This window comes from Centroberyx gerrardi, chromosome 21 (assembly GCF_048128805.1).
Source record: "Centroberyx gerrardi isolate f3 chromosome 21, fCenGer3.hap1.cur.20231027, whole genome shotgun sequence".
Classification (NCBI taxonomy): Eukaryota; Metazoa; Chordata; class Actinopteri; order Beryciformes; family Berycidae; genus Centroberyx; species Centroberyx gerrardi.
In genome coordinates, this window is record NC_136017.1 from 2,012,794 (window position 1) to 2,029,669 (window position 16,876).

Here is a 16,876-nt window from a genome sequence, read left to right on the forward strand (position 1 = left end):
TATATTTTTAGAAAACTAGATATTTAGAATAGGAGTAGAGCAGGAAAAAAAAACTTTTTATTTAATTTTATTAGCCAAATATATGTTTAGAATGTAGACTGAGTAACTTACTAGCCACTTTCACTATTTAAGGGTCAACTAGATTTTTAAAACAGAATTGTACCTTCAAATGATTGTTTTCGTGCCTTTGCTGATAGAGTACACTAACTTACCAGCCATGTTCACTGTTGTACTGGCCTACATTTAAGAATAGAACCTCAAATTAATGACTGCTCACGTGCCAAAGTGGCTAGTAGAGTAGAGCGACTTAACCACTTTGACTACCGAGATTTTTAGACTAGAATCTCAAATTAATAACTGGTTGCGAGCCAAAGTGGCTAGTAGTGTAGACAAACTTAGTAGCCACAACTAAAATGTACCAGCCAATTTCACGATTTTACCAGCCAACTTGATCTTTAGAATAGTACAAGACAACAAATGATGGTTGGTTGCCCGCCAAAGTGGCTAGTAGAGTAGGAAACATTTACTAGCCACTTTCTGTATTTTAGCACCCTACTAGATGTTTAGAATAGAATTGGATCTCTAAAAAGTGGTTGGTTCCTGCCAAAGTGACTTTGACTAGACTAGATTAACTTACCAGCCACTTTCACACAACACCTACAACACTTTTAAGAACCTCAAATTAATCATTGCTTAAGTGCCAAAGTGGCTAGTAGTGTAGACAAACTTACTAGCCACACACACAATTCACCAGCCACTTTCATGATTTTACCAGCCAATTAGATGTTTAGAATAGAGTTGAACCTCTAAAAAGTGGGTGGTTCCTGCCAAAATGACTTCTAGACTAGATTTATTTACCAGCCACTTTCACTATTTAACAGTCAGCTAGACTTTTAAAACAGAATAGTACCTCCAAATGATTGTTTGCCTGCCACATTTGCTTATAGAGTAGACTAACTTGTCAGCCTCGATTTTACTGGCCTACTAGACTTAAGAACAGATTTTGAAATTAATGTCTAGTTATGTGCCAAAGTGGTCAATAATGTAGACAAACTTACTAGCCACACCTAAAATTTACCAGCCACTTTCACGATTTCACCAGCAAACTAGATTTTTAGAATAGGACTCCAAATGATGGTTGCTTGCCTGGCTAGTAGAGTAGAAAAAACATTTATCAGCCACTTTATGTATTTTACCAGCCAACTACATGTTTAGAATAGAATTGGACCTTCTAAAAACTGGTTGGTTCCTTAAAGTGACTTCTAGACTAGATTAACTTACCAGCCACTTTCACTGTTTAACAGTCAACTATACTTTTAAAACAGAATAGTACCTCCAAATGATTGTTTGCCTGCCAAATTTGCTGACTTGTCAGCCACTTTCATAATTTTACTCGCCCACTAGACTTAAGAACACAATCTCAAATTAATGACTGGTTATGTGTCCAAAGTGGACAATAAAGTAGACAAACGTACTCGTGACACCTAAAATCTACCAGCCACTTTCACAATTTTACCAGCCAACTAGGTTTTTAGAACAGAATAGGACTCCAAATGATAGTTGGTTGCCCGCCAAAGTGGCTGGTAGTGTAGAAAAAACATTTACCAGCCACTTTCTGTATTTTAGATGTTTAGAATAGAGTTGGACCTCTAAAAAGTGCTTGGTTCCTGCCACAGTGACTTAATTTCCCACCCTGCTCAGCGTGGAAGGCATCAACAGGTTGTGCGTTGCTATGCTTCTGCTTTATAATTTACTACTGCTCCCCCTTTTGTCTCCACGGCCGCCGCTTCCCTACTCGTCCTCGTGCTCGAAGAACTCGTGGCAACAGACGGTAACCATGGTGACGAATGTCATGAACTCCTGGAAGTCGCACTCGGCGTCGCCGTCAGTGTCCAGGCTCTCCATCAGGCTGTCCAGCGTGGCCTGGTCTTTCACATGCTGCAGGGTTCAGATCAGGTGAAACACAGTTCAGACAGAATAGATGGGTTTAATTTGGTGCAGGTCAGTTCAGGTCGGGGTAATCCAGTTAAATGCTCTGTTTTATTCAATTGAAATCACTGAGGTTCACTTCAGTTCTGCTCAGTTTGATTTAAATTGATTTCAGTTCAGTTTAATTCAGTTTAATTCAGTTCTGTTCCTTAATTTTTATAGGTTTTGCCTCTTTATCATATTGGGGTTTGAGCTTTTTTAAGGGTTTGACTGTTCTTAAAGTTGTTTTGCTACCATGTGTCATGTCTTTTCTTTCTTTTTATTCTCTCTTTGTGAAGCACTTTGTAAACTGTGTTTGTAAAAAGTCGCTATATAACAGTTTTACTTACTAAATTCAGTTGAATTCAGGTCAGTTCAGTTTAGTTTAATGTAATTCTGTTAACTTTAATTCAATTGAGTTCACTTCATATCCGTTAAATTCAATTCACTTCTGTTCAGTCCAACTGAATCCAGTTAGGTTCAGTTCTACTTAATTCTGTTCAGTTCAATTCTGTTCAATTCAGTTTGGTTTGATTCAACTGGATTCATTTCAATTCAATTCAATTCAGTTTAGTTCAATCCAAATGTACTTTCACGCAGATTTTTCTCATTCTCTCTCTCTCACCCCCATCAGCTCTGGCAGCTCATCATGAAGCAAATCCTTCAGTTCGTTCTTCTTCAGTTTGTGTTTGTCTCCTTCTCTCTCTGAATACTTATGAAATACTGCGATGATGGTCGCCATCGAAGTCTCCAGGTCAGTCATTGTTGTCTGTTTTTTTTCGCCTAAAAATAAAGCAGAAGCAGCAGGATTCACTCACTGTAATGCTTCCTAGTGGTACTGTACCGACTTTTAATATAAATATTCCCTTTAAGTCACTGAAGCACATTTACAAGATGCAGAAAGAGCTTCAAAACTTTCTGTTCTGACAAAACAAACTCAAGATTTCCTCTCTATCTATCTGATTTCATACAGAATCAGGGAAATCAGTAGATTGCATGTACAGATGCTAAACAGAAATCAGTCTACTCTCTTACATGATGAAATGTGAAGGAAGGTGTTGAAAAAAGCGTTGCATTAGAGGCGGTGTCCAATTCAAAGTATCGGCACTGGTATCTGTATTGGTTTCACACAGCAGCTTCAGAAATACAAAATCCTTCCATTATAAATTTCTGATTAAACTTCGTCCTAGCAGTCATTTTACTGATTGGATTAAGTATAATTAACAAAAACAATACAAGTAAATGAAGAGAAGGAATCCACATCATACAGTAGGCTACTGAATTCAAATCAGCTTTATTGAATTGTAAAACTGATTTACAAATATATCTTTTTTTTTCATCCATACCAGCCACTAAATGTATATTTTACCAGCCAAAAAGTGTCAAAAAGTGACAGTGCAGCTGTTAGCCTCTGTATTTAATTTCAGTATACATACTTTTATATTTTATTGCTTATTATTATGCTTATACATACTCATTTATATAGAGCAAAGAGTTGACACAGCACATATTTATACTGTAAAATATATGATTATTATTATTGATAATCTTTAACAGTTTTGTTTATTATATTGCTTTTTTTTAATCTTAGATACTGTACTTGTCTTCTCTGTATTGACTCCTATTACTTTGACATACTTCATTTATATCTATCTATCTATCTATCTATCTATCTATCTATCTATCTATCTATTCCTCTTTCTGTAACAAAAATAGAGAGTTTTGACTTCTGAACCCAGTCTTACCTCGGTTGCAGAGCGTTGGGCTGACAGCTGTGTGTTTTGGCTGCAGAGTGTTTGGAGGCAGAGGATGGACAGCAGGTTTTATAGCAGAGTTTCGGTGAACAGGGTGTGGAGGTTCGGCGCTGTGGCCGGCAGGCCTGTCAATCAAATTCCTGACCAATCGGCTCCGTCCACCTCCCCTCACTCCACTGCTGCCCTGCTCTCACCAGCACTGATGTCCTGTCTTGACTTTTTAACATGAAACTTTAATGAGAAAGTAGTCAGTCCAAAGACAACAATAACTACTAAAAGAGAGAAACTAAATGATGGATGGAGCAATACAAGGAAAAAACAACATAAAAGTAACAAAAAAAGAGTCCTAAACTGACTTAAAAACAGGAGAATATATTTTCCATTAATGTAATAACAGTTACCTACTAATAATATAACTTTTTCCTGCAAACATATTAATTGTTACCTTATGGGATTTCATTGCATTAATATGAAGGTTTACATTTTTAAGATGCAAGTCATTTGCAGTCACCAAACACCTCTTACATACATTTTCATCCTTTTTTCAGATACAGCATCATCATATGAGTGGGTGACAGTTAATTTAATTTTGACTGTTATTAGATTATTCTATTCTAACTATTCTATTATCAGTTCATTGGACCGGACATTTCCACCTGTTGGTCACATGTAAAAGGTTAGCTAGCGCTTCAGATCAGCAGCTAAAACCCCTTCATTTTATCCCTGAAATGTCCTTAATTTCTCATTACATAAACATTAATTATCCATTAAAAATATCAGCTTTAAAAAAGTAAGGTTAGTATCATGGGTTTATAAGGGATTTATTCATGGGTTGATTCACAGAGACACTAAAAATTAAGGGATTTTTCATGCCTCTTGTGCAGGTTTACAGGTTATTAAGTGGAAATTGATGGAAAAGTTCCGGTCTCCCTGAATTTTTCATTAAATTAGAAAGGAAGGAGTCAAGATTAAGGGGGAGTTTAAGGAGGTTTCGATGGGGTCTCCTCCATTAATTACTCCCTTAATTAATTTTGAGGGGATGTTGCATGAATTAAGGGGTGAATTTAAGTAAATTAATGAAAATGTAAGGTTATTTTAAGGGATTACTGGAGCATAGAGAGACACTTTCATCCAAAGGGACTTGAACCCCAAACCCTGGCAGTGTTAGTGCCTTGCTCTACCCATAAAGCACTGCATTCTTAATTAACATAATGTAATAAACCATTTTAAAATGACGTTTTGGTATGAAAGGAGGTACAGCTATAGTCTTGTCCAGTTCAGATATATTTGCATGACCTCTGAACTCATTAGTAGAGATAAACAAAAACACCTTTAAACGTCAAACGCCTCTCTCTCTCTCTCTCTCTCTCTCTCTCTCTGTCTCTGTACATCTCTCTCCCCTCCCATCCTCCGGTCTGTGGTGGATCGTATACCATTTATCTGCGTCTCGCCTTTGATCCGTCCGGACCCTCTTGCCTCGCCACCATTCCCAGCAGCACTGTGTTGTGTTCGGGCATCTGCTGGGCAACAAAGGCCCGTTTCAGAGGAAGCGGATGGCCGTGAATGTTAATGAAGACTGTCTTTTCAGCGGCGGAGTTGGCCAGACGCGCGCCCTCCGCAGCCCCAACACCGCTCAGAAAGCCCACAGCTGGTTCTGCCAAATAGGGATAAGTTGAAATGTCTGAATGACGGGTTCTAGTTCAGTTATTTTCTCTCGTCTCCAGACTCATCGAGCTTATTTTAGGATTTTTGTTTAGTGAAACCATCTCACTGCACTGGCAGATAATTTCACCGGTTTCAACAAATGTGACTTTTTTTTTTCCAGGAGAATGTAACTTGTTTCAGGACATTTTCTTGGTGAAAGTGAAATTGTCTTGGAGAAAGTTTCTTGTTTCCAGATTTTCTTCATTGTTTTATGATGATTTCTTGAAAGAAGAAGTCATATTGGCATGAATCAAGTGAAATTTACTGAAACCAGCAGATTATCTGCCAGTGCAGTGAGAGAATTTGACTGAAAATATCATGAAATAAGCTGATAGGTCTGGAGACAAGATAAAAATCACTGGACAGTTTGTCATATTTTGCAGTGTACATCATTTTTGGACTTTGAAAAAATGTGAAGTTCAGTCAGTGTCATCAGTGAGGACTTCTAGAATATACAGGATGTGAGAGTGCTATCATTTTACATTTTAGTCATTTAGCTGATGAAGTGAGCTGGTTGGGGTTCAGTGTCTTGCTCAAGGACACTTCAACAGGACTCACTTATGCTGGGATCGAACCTGAGACCTTCTTGTTACGGGACCCTAACCCTGACAACATACATATTTTGTTAACCTAAGTACTTGCTATCTTTTGAAAAGTATCAACATTTTAGTTTTAATTCTGTGATTTCAATCATTTTGTAAGAGTGGGCGTCTCTTTTTTCAAATGGTGGAAATCTAATTTTGGAATGAAATTCTTGAGTTGTGATTTTCGATTGACAAAACCTTTCGTGAAACTGAGCAATACATAATAATAATAATAATAATACAAAATGTAAATATCTAGCACTTCAAAATGTGAAAACTTGAAAACAACTTAAAATTAAAGCTGACATGACCGGAAATCTCAATATGTATAAACGAGACCCCTATCTATCTGGAATTCTTAGTTTAGCCTATACTATAAAAACCATACAGCTTTTTAAAAGTTACAAAGCTGCAAAATTAAAGGAACCAAAAAAGGAACAAACAAACAATCAGTAACAAACCGTTTGCACTGCCAACAATAGCAGGATTATGTACTGGAAATATAATCATCACTATACAGATAACTGACCACAGGCCTTCAAGTCCACTCAAACATTGGACTGTATGCAAGCAAATAATATTGAGACATTTTAATAATGGATCAGTGCTTCTCAACCTGCTGGACACCTGATAGATTATCATACAGTAGATGCCTGTGAAATACAAAAAAAAAAGAATATAACTGTATCATCTAATATTAAGAACAAAAAAAATCAATGCAACTGATCATTTCATCACTGATCCATCTGATTGAGATAATGTCAGCTTGTTAGCTAGCTAACTATAGTATCTGCTCAGCTAACCATCACTGTCTTGTTGTTAGCACATCATTAGCACACTAGCTAACGTATCTAGTAGCAGCTAGCGTTAGCATGCTAACATAAATGTCTGATCACAGTATCCTCCCTGCATTAAGAGCTGGCACTGTAAAAAATATATTGATAGCCAAATTAGCGTATGGCGACTTCTGATGACTTTTGTGGGCGGCCGATAGATTCTTTCCTTGGAAGAGAGTTGCCAACACTGGTTGCAGCTGAAATACATCGGTTTGTAATCTTTGTAATCTAAAACTGATGATACACAGGCAAATTTTTAGGGCAAATTTGGGGCAAAATTTGCTGCTAATGGGCATTGAGTATGAGCGACTGGGCAAAGAGGGCAATGGAAACTGATAAATCTGTGAAAATGGATGACATAAACTGCTGCATCACTGTTTTCTTTGCCTCATCTTTTCTACTGAAAATAATAATTAATCATTTTATCAAAGTTATCCACTGGAATATAATAACATGTATTATAGGCTTATGTTTGGCTCTGACATCCAACAGCTAGCTGCTTGCTAGATTAAATGATATATAAAAAGAATCACAGCTGGTATTTCCTAGCTGTGTTTACCATTTAGTTGCAGTTGAACCATTTCGAAAATATTTTGGGCTGAGGACAGGTCACCTGACCAATTTTCCTGTCTCTGATTGGTTGCTGTTGAAGCCTTGCCAGTGAAGCTCGGCTAGATTTCAAACTGAAACATTGTTTTCAGAACTATTTCTGAAATTTGACCTAAAAGTTGCCTGTGTATCATCACCTTTACATCATGACAAAGCCGCAGCTTGTCAACATTATGCTATCGGCCAGTAAGCTGCAGAAGGCGCTGAATTCCCCCGGTCGACTTCTCTCTGCGCCCCCTCCGACCTCCGACCTCCGACCTCCCTCCACTTTCTTCATTTCTTTGCATTCCGGTCGGGAAGCGAGTTTGGAGAACAGAGCCGATTATTACATGATGAACGTGTCTTTGTTCGATCCAAAATACACTTCTCACGCGGAGGAAAACAGAGTTTCATTGTTGGCTTCAAACACTGAAACTCTGTGCGGTGAAACGGACCGAGAGAGAGAGAGAGAGAGAGAGAGAGAGAGAGAGAGAGAGAGAGAGAGAGAGAGAGAGAGAGAGAGAGAGCAAACGATACTGCAAACTGTAGCATCATCTCTCTCTCTTTCTCTCTCTCTCTCTCTCTCTCTCTCTCTCTGTCTGTCTCTGTCAGTCTGTCTGTTCATTCTGTCTCCTTTTCTCCTTGTATATATACACACACACGCATTCATATATTCATAAATGCAATTATCTAGCTGTCTATTTATACACACATATACATGAATATGCATGTACACATACATATTCATACACAGAATATACATATATGCATGTAGTGTACATTACTCTGTGTGATAAAAGACTTTTTCTTGGTGAATATTCAATATTTGCAGCCTTGAGGCTTCTTCCAATAATTAATCGCTTAAAAAAGTGCTTGGAAAGCAAAATTAAAAATCATAATTTGGGGTCAAAGTTCGTCAGCCTGTGACAGTGTAGTGGAGACCGGGAGGCTGCTGGTTCGAGTCCCAAGTATTTCATATTTTACCTCCATACATGCCTCTGTGGTGAAACGCATGTGTGAGGAGGTGTGTGTGTGTGTGTGTGTGTGTGTGTGTGTGTGTGTCCGTTCTGTGTAAATTGACCAGTGAAGTAGCTTTACTGACAAAAAAAAAAGATTAAATATCCAGTGTGTAACTTTTTCAAGAAAAAAAAAATCTTGTTTTTAAACTTGGTAGTGTGTTTTGGCTGAAAATGAGAAAATAAACCAATCAATGATGTATGAGACTTCCTGGTTTTTCCCATATGAGCTTCAGGAAGTGACGAATCAAAATCTGAAAATGCAAAAAAAAAAAAAAAAATTTTAAATAGAAATATCAAGTTACTACTTTTTGTTTCCTTTGGTTCCCTTGGTAGAAAGCGTCGCAGACCGCAGACCGCTTCACTGACCTCACCGCAGAGGGTTTCTGGGTAATGAAGTCCTCACAATTCAGACAGTTACCTCTCGCTGCCACTTGGGGCCGCCAACGTGCAAAGCTGCTCTGTGCAGCTTTAAATTCAGTAACGTTTTATATGAACGGTTCAGTTCTAAAATGTTAGGAAACAACTGACTGCAGATTACACATGATGGGCCAAAACGCTATATATACATTTTGGGAAAAATCTGCTTCCAAAATTGTATTGTTAATACACTGATTCTCAACCTTTTACCTTTTTCATATCAAGTACTCCTCATTTAGTCCACATTAGAGCCACATTAGAACCCCATTTGATGAGATTTTGCCTCTCAAACCCAAATCTGAGAATATTTTTATTGTCTTTATATGTCTGTATTGCAGGTAGAGAGATAACAGAGAAACTATGATCAGAACAGTCATTCTTCTACATTCTCTAACTGTGTTAACTTCTTGTAAATGAAATAATGCTGAAGTTTAACAAGTCATCAGTTTGCTGGGGGACCTCCTGGAACCCCCTCAAGGACCCCTGGTGGTCCCCGGACCCCACGTTGAGAACCACTGAGTTAATATTTCAAAATCAGAGATGGTTCTAGACTACAGAAACGTAGCTGTTTTATAAGTAAAGTAAGTTCATTTGCATACTGCAGCTTTAAAAACAAAGGAAATGGACAGTTAGGCGTTTTTTTTTGACATTTTTATCTTGTGGCCTCTAAAAATAAAACAGTACCTGCAATAAAAAGTATATTTTAAAGTCCAGAGGATGAAACGCACAACATTTGATGATTCCCCCCCTCCTTCTTCTTCTTTTGTCTCCTCCAGCATTCTTCTCCTGGGAGACGGGTGTCCTCAAACGGGTCCTCAGAGCCAGCGGAGCTCCTTGTACTTTGCCGTCGCCGTGGCAACGGGTCAGCGCCTCCTGCTGGGATCAAAAGGTTTGCCAGACCGCTGAGTCATCACCTGGCATCCAGCGTTATCCTGAGTTTAAGATGCACATACACACACACACACACACACACACACACACGCACACACACATACACACACACTGCTTTTGAGTACTCACAGCAGCTTTTTTGCCTTTGTCTTCACGTTTTATGTGATTTTTATTTGTATTTTTGGTTAGTTTCATTGTTTTTACTCAGTTTTTGTGAGTTTCTCTATCATCCATGATCATTTCAGGGTCACAGGAATATTTGTTGTGACCTTTGACCTCCTCACTTTTGGGTGTTAATAGTTCAGTTCTACTGTTGAGCTCACGGTCAGTCTGGAAAACAGCATCAGCTTAACGCCTAAAATGTAAATCCTGCAATTCACTGCCAGTGTTTCCATTCACAGCCTGTCATTCTGCCGACTGTCCATTAGAGGGCAGCATGTTATAGGAATTAAGGAATTACAATTGTATTCTATTTATATATTTATATACACATGTGATCAAAGATGTTTACTGAAGACATTGTTAAAATGCTGACCTGTAAATGCAGATCAAGTTGAGTTTTCCTCATACGGTTGAGCTCCACAGGGAATTGAACCCTCAACCCTCAGTTTTCCATCTATATTTCTCACAGGCATTTTAATAATTCCTCCACTTCTCTCTCCTGTCAGTGTTGATGTCGTTCCATGTTTCCACCACCAGGAGGCAGCAGCTGCCCTGATCCCACAGTCAGTCAAGTTTATTCATACAGCAGCTTTCACAGAGTAGAAGAGTTAAAATAAGACCAGAAAATAGTAAAATAAAAACAAACAAAAACACAATAAGACATAAAAACACAATAATAAGACCAGGAAACAGTAAAAAAAAAACAAAAAAAAAACAATAAGACATAAAAACACAATAATAAGACCAGGAAACAGTAAAAAAAAAACAAAAAAAAACAATAAGACATAAAAACACAATAATAAGACCAGGAAACAGTAAAAAAACAACAACAACAACAAAAAAAACACAATAAGACATAAAAACGCAATAATAAGACCAGGAAACAGTAAAAAAAAACAAAAAAAAACAACAACAATAAGACAAAAATAATAAGACATAAAACAGAATTGCAGACACAGAGGCTAAACGAAGGCCAGTCTGAGCAGATGAGTCTTTAGCTGCTGTTTGAAAGAGTCAACAGAGTCTGTCGTTATTATTAAGGGAATGTCTTTTAAATCGATGAGAAACACGTTTATATTATAGCTCTTATTCTTGTGTTTTGTGAAGCCCTGAGGCTGCCGGGGCGGCACGGTGGGACCGGTCCTGCGCTCCTGAGCCTGACCACGCAGGACGAATATGTGATTACAAGAACTTTAAACTGAATCCTCAACTTGATGGGAGCCGATGTAAAGAAGCTGAACTGGGTGTGATATTGGACGTGCTGCTGGATGGGAAAACGCTTGACGGCAGAAAGGGGAATTTCACAAACACTGAAGTACCGGGTCAAAAGGGTCAGTGTTCAATCTCTGGCACAGCGCCGATCAATTCCCTGTATTGATTCCTTGTAGAGTCCCATTTACACTGCGGTGCAAGCTGTTAGCGACGACCGTTCAGTTACCAGCCGTTAGTGAAGCGCCTGCAGCCGGTCAGGGGGAATGCTGTTAACATGACAGATCTGGGGTCAGATTTAGGGTCAGACTGATATATTGAGCCGATACCGGCCTTTTAATAAAAAAAAGAACAGATATCAGCTGGTAAAATGATGGAGGAGAGGATCTAATTTAGTTTTAGTTTAGTTTATTTGCACATATTAAAATAAACAACAAGCAAATATATATATACATAATAATAATAATAATAATAAAAAATACATTAAGAGAATGAACAAAGAAAGAAAGGTAAAGAAATGTTCATGTGTAGGCAAAAAGCCCAAGATGAGCTTCTGTCAAAACCTCACAGAGGTTTTAGATTAAGTTACAAACATTGACAGTTCATTTAAAGTAGTTACAATAATGAAAATACAATGACTGAAATATAGTTACATAACAATATTTAGTAAACTGGTACAACAATTATGGATAAATGATATAAATACCTATGATATATGGCAAGCGATCAAATGTATAACAGAGCATTAGCTGCTGTCTGAAATCAAAACCTCTTTTATTTTTCTTTTAAAGCTCCATATTCTACTGTCCAGTGTTTTATTTTGTGTCTTTCTGTCCATTCAAAGCTGTGTGTGTGGTGTCATGAACCAAAAACACTCTCAATCCATTTCTCCACGTTTCATTTTCCAGCATCTCTCTGAGCCTTACCAAGAACAGGCCGTTTCTGTCGCCGTGTCTTTAAGGCTCATTAATATTAACGACCCCTCTGTTCCGATTGGCTAACCGTTTCGAGAGTGAAACGTGAGACGCCGCGGCCCGGCGGCTACAGGTAGGGAAAACTCTCCTTTAATAAACGATGACGACCGCTCGACCGCTTTGAAAAAAACACTTTGTTAGTCTATTATTTCTTACAGAAATGATAATGAGCGAACCTTTGTGACGCCACAAAGTTACGGAAGTCCAAACGGCTCGTTTAGAGGCTCGCTTTTCTAATATGGATTGTGTGGATTTAGTTTTGATACTTTCACCATGTTTAGATACACATCCAACTCCTTTATCATCCAAAAAGCAAGGGGAGTCCTGCTTTACACCATATTGACCTTTAAATGCATTTAAGGAGGGAAATAAATCTGCCAAATAAGGAAATTCGTTCCAAACTGTGACTCCTCATTTACTCAACAGTCTGTAAAAGCTGCAGTGAAACCTGCTTTAAAGGGGAAAATCCTGTATCATCAGTCTGGGATGTTCAGCTCATTCCAGCAGTTATATAGAGATGAAGTGTTGTAATTTACTGGTTTCTGGTGAACCCACTTTCCCTCAGCCTGCCTCGGCGGTGATATTCCCCAAACTGGGATCATCTGGGGAGTTGAGAAGCCGCTTTTCTGAAAACAAGGCTGAACATGACATGAATGAACGGCCTAAATAAAACCATTACTGTTCTTGAACCCCTGAGACGACGCTGCAAACAAGACCTATCAAGATTGTTTCAGGATATTTTTAGTCAAATGATCTGTAACTGGAACCTCTATATTTCATAGATATTGACTGATGAAGTTCAAGTAATGATCGTTTTTCCAAAATGTATATATATATATACATATATAGTGCTTTGGATGACTATTTATATGCATTTTACACTGCAAAAAAATTACAAGCTGTCCAAGCTGTGATTTCATCTTGTCTCCAGACCTATCAGCTTATTTCATGATATTTTTAGTCAAATTCTCTCACTGCACTGGCAGATAATCTTGCTGGTTTCAGTAAATTTCACTTGATTCATGCCAATATGACTTCTTCTTTCAAGAAATCATCATAAAACAATGAAGAAAATCTGGAAACAAGAAACTTTCTCCAAGACAATTTCACTTTTACCAAGAAAATGTCCTGAAACAAGTTACATTCTCCTGGAGAAAAGTCTCATTTGTTGAAACCGGTGAAATTATCTGCCAGTGCAGTGAGATGGTTTCACTAAAGAAAATCCTAAAATAAGCTTGATGAGTCTGGAGACGAGAGAAAATAACTGAACAAGTCTGTCAGTTTTTGCACCAAATACTCACAAAAATTATTGTTTTTCTTGTGTTTTAGATTGTGTTTCTTGTTCCCGCTCCTGAACAGAGTGGAGGAAGCGGTTGTGAATATCGCTGCGGCGGGAAATCCAGTGAGTTATGGCTGCAGTGAAGTGACTGAAGTGATTTGTGAAGGTCGGCTGATAATCGCCCGGAGCTCAGTGGAGATGATTTCCCTTCTCTCTCTCTCTCTCTCTCTCTCTCTCTCTCTCTCCATCCATCTCTCTCACACACAGTCTTTGGAGGGAGGCATCATTCATCACATCTGTGTCACGTTTCAACACATCGGCCTCTGTTGCCTCAAATTAGATGTAAATATACTAGAGTTAGATTTGATGTAAATAACTCAAACTTTTTTCAGACGATATAAAGTTAATTTCATGAGTCAGGAAACTGGAAACTGCAGTCCTTACTGTCGGTTGGAAAGTTTGTGATTTAGGAATTTAAAGTTATCGCTGTTGTCCCGTAAAAACCTCGTAACTCCAAATTTTGCAAATTTTCATGTTTTCACTTTCACTCAAACCTGCAATAAATGACATCAGACCTTCTAACCAATCCTGAAACTAATGTGTGTTATGTGGAGATTTCATTGAGACATAATGATATAAACTAATATCCAGCTGTGTTGCTGTTTTCTCCTCTTTTCTAAAGCTTGTTGTCAAATCCCGCTCCTGAACGAAGCTCCTCCCGCTCCATTCAGCAGCTTTTCATGTTTTTAAAACTAGCTTGTCTCCTCCCTCGCTGTTTGAAATCGGCCCTCACCACCTCCCATCCTGAAACACATTCTCGTAATGCCAGAATCGATGAAGTGAGCGAGTAAACTTGTTAAACTAGTAAACTTGTTAAACTAAACGTGTTAAACTAGTAAACTTGTTAAACTAGTAAACTTGTTAAACTAAACATGTTAAACTAGTAAACTTGTTAAACTAGTAAACTTGTTAAACTAGTAAACTTGTTAAACTAAACGTGTTAAACTAGTAAACTTGTTAAACTAGTAAACTTGTTAAACTAAACATGTTAAACTAGTAAACTTGTTAAACTAGTAAACTTGTTAAACTAAACGTGTTAAACTAGTAAATTTGTTAAACTAGTAAACTTGTTAAACTAAACATGTTAAACTAGTAAACTTGTTAAACTAAACATGTTAAACTAGTAAACTTGTTAAACTAGTAAACTTGTTAAACTAAACGTGTTAAACTAGTAAACTTGTTAAACTAGTAAACTTGTTAAACTAAACGTGTTAAACTAGTAAACTTGTTAAACTAGTAAACTTGTTAAACTAAACATGTTAAACTAGTAAACTTGTTAAACTAGTAAACTTGTTAAACTAAACGTGTTAAACTAGTAAACTTGTTAAACTAGTGAACTTGTTAAACTAGTAAACTTGTTAAACTAGTAAACTTGTTAAACTACTGAACTTGTTAAACTAAACGTGTTAAACTAGTAAACTTGTTAAACTAGTAAACTTGTTAAACTACTGAACTTGTTAAACTAAACGTGTTAAACTAGTAAACTTGTTAAACTAGTAAACTTGTTAAACTACTGAACTTGTTAAACTAGTGAACTTGTTAAACTAGTAAACTTGTTAAACTAGTAAACTTGTTAAACTAAACGTGTTAAACTAGTAAACTTGTTAAACTAGTGAACTTGTTAAACTAGTAAACTTGTTAAACTAGTAAACTTGTTAAACTAAACGTGTTAAACTAGTAAACTTGTTAAACTAGTAAACTTGTTAAACTACTGAACTTGTTAAACTAAACGTGTTAAACTAGTAAACTTGTTAAACTAGTAAACTTGTTAAACTACTGAACTTGTTAAACTAAACGTGTTAAACTAGTAAACTTGTTAAACTAGTAAACTTGTTAAACTAAACGTGTTAAACTAGTAAACTTGTTAAACTACTGAACTTGTTAAATTAAACGTGTTAAACTAGTAAACTTGTTAAACTAGTAAACTTGTTAAACTAGTAAACTGGTTAAACTAGTAAATTTGTTAAACTAAACGTGTTAAACTAGTAAACTTGTTAAACTAGTAAACTTGTTAAACTACTGAACTTGTTAAACTAAACGTGTTAAACTAGTAAACTTGTTAAACTAGTAAACTTGTTAAACTACTGAACTTGTTAAACTAAACGTGTTAAACTAGTAAACTTGTTAAACTAGTAAACTTGTTAAACTAAACGTGTTAAACTAGTAAACTTGTTAAACTACTGAACTTGTTAAATTAAACGTGTTAAACTAGTAAACTTGTTAAACTAGTAAACTTGTTAAACTAGTAAACTGGTTAAACTAGTAAATTTGTTAAACTAGTAAACTTGTTAAACTAGTAAACTTGTTAAACTAGTAAACTTGTTAAACTAGTAAACTTGCTACCTGCCTCTTCACTTGACATTGTGGGTCATGTGATCTTCAGCAGGAGAGAGATCAGTCAAAGTGAGACTGGTAACCGGTGACACTTCTCAGTAGTACGGTTAGCTTAGCTGTTAGCATTTATGCACGCTGCTTTGTAATGTTTGTCCCTGGTAGGCCTCCGTAGTGCAGTGGCTTTGCTGTGTGTTATTTACAATTGTGTTGCAGTTTCTGTCGCCCTCTAGTGGTCAGAAAATTACGCTGATTGCAGCTTTAAAAAGGAATAACAAAGGATAGCATTCACTTTACATTTTAATCATTTAGCTGAGCAACTTATGAGTGAACAGTTGGTTCTCAGTGCCTTGCTCAAGGACACTTCAGCAGAACACATATCTGTTGCAGGGGATTTGAACCTTCAACCTTCATTTAACGGGACAGTCTCTACTAGTCCTCATCCTGAAAGACTCACACCGAGTAAACCGGTTCAGTTTCATCAGCCTTCGCTTGGGATTTGAACCTGCAACCTCCGTCGTCGTGGCGACCCTGAGCGTGCCGGGGCTAGACGGCGGTGTGGCTGCAGCCAGAGTGGCCATCTCATGTTGCATCTTCACCCTCCGTAATCCCATAATCCTCTTCTACCTCTACTCTCACCCGGAACCCCCCCTCCTCCCCCACCTGATCGGATTAGAAGCTTCTGGATCAGAGCACTCAACACACACACACACACACACACACACACACACACACACACACACACACTGCAAAAAATGACAAGTTTGACATGTGATTTTATCTTGTATCCAGACTTATCAAGGTTATTTCAGGATGTTTTTAGTCAAATTATCTCGCTGCACTGGCAGATCATTTTGTTTCAATAAATGTGACTTTTTTTAAGGGTGATGTAATTTGTTTCACAATATTTACTTCCTGCAACTGAAATTGTCTTAGGACAAGTTTCAAATTTGGTGATGATTTCTTCAAAGGACTGAAAATAAAACTTATTTTAAAATATTTTTAATCATTTCTAGTCATGTGAAAACCTACATGTGAATTCAAAACACATTTGCTTTTTGGACCCATGTTGGTTTTCATATGTAAACATTTTTTTTCAT

At 37.2% G+C, this 16,876-nt stretch overlaps 2 protein-coding genes across 2 annotated transcripts in view; one reads left to right on the top strand and one right to left on the bottom strand.

Annotated features, from left to right (window-relative positions):
* The window catches only part of LOC139929922 (uncharacterized), a 451,831-nt gene that overhangs the window by 295,257 nt on the left and 139,698 nt on the right, over nucleotides 1-16,876 (top strand). The window lies entirely within an intron of this gene.
* Nucleotides 308-2,740, bottom strand: s100b (S100 calcium binding protein, beta (neural)). Its single transcript, XM_071906545.2, has 2 exons — nucleotides 2,594-2,740; nucleotides 308-1,938 (listed from the first exon to the last, which is right to left on the bottom strand). Exons 1-2 carry the CDS (start codon nucleotides 2,729-2,731, stop codon nucleotides 1,792-1,794), a joined length of 285 nt encoding a protein of 94 aa, XP_071762646.1. The 5' UTR covers nucleotides 2,732-2,740; the 3' UTR covers nucleotides 308-1,791.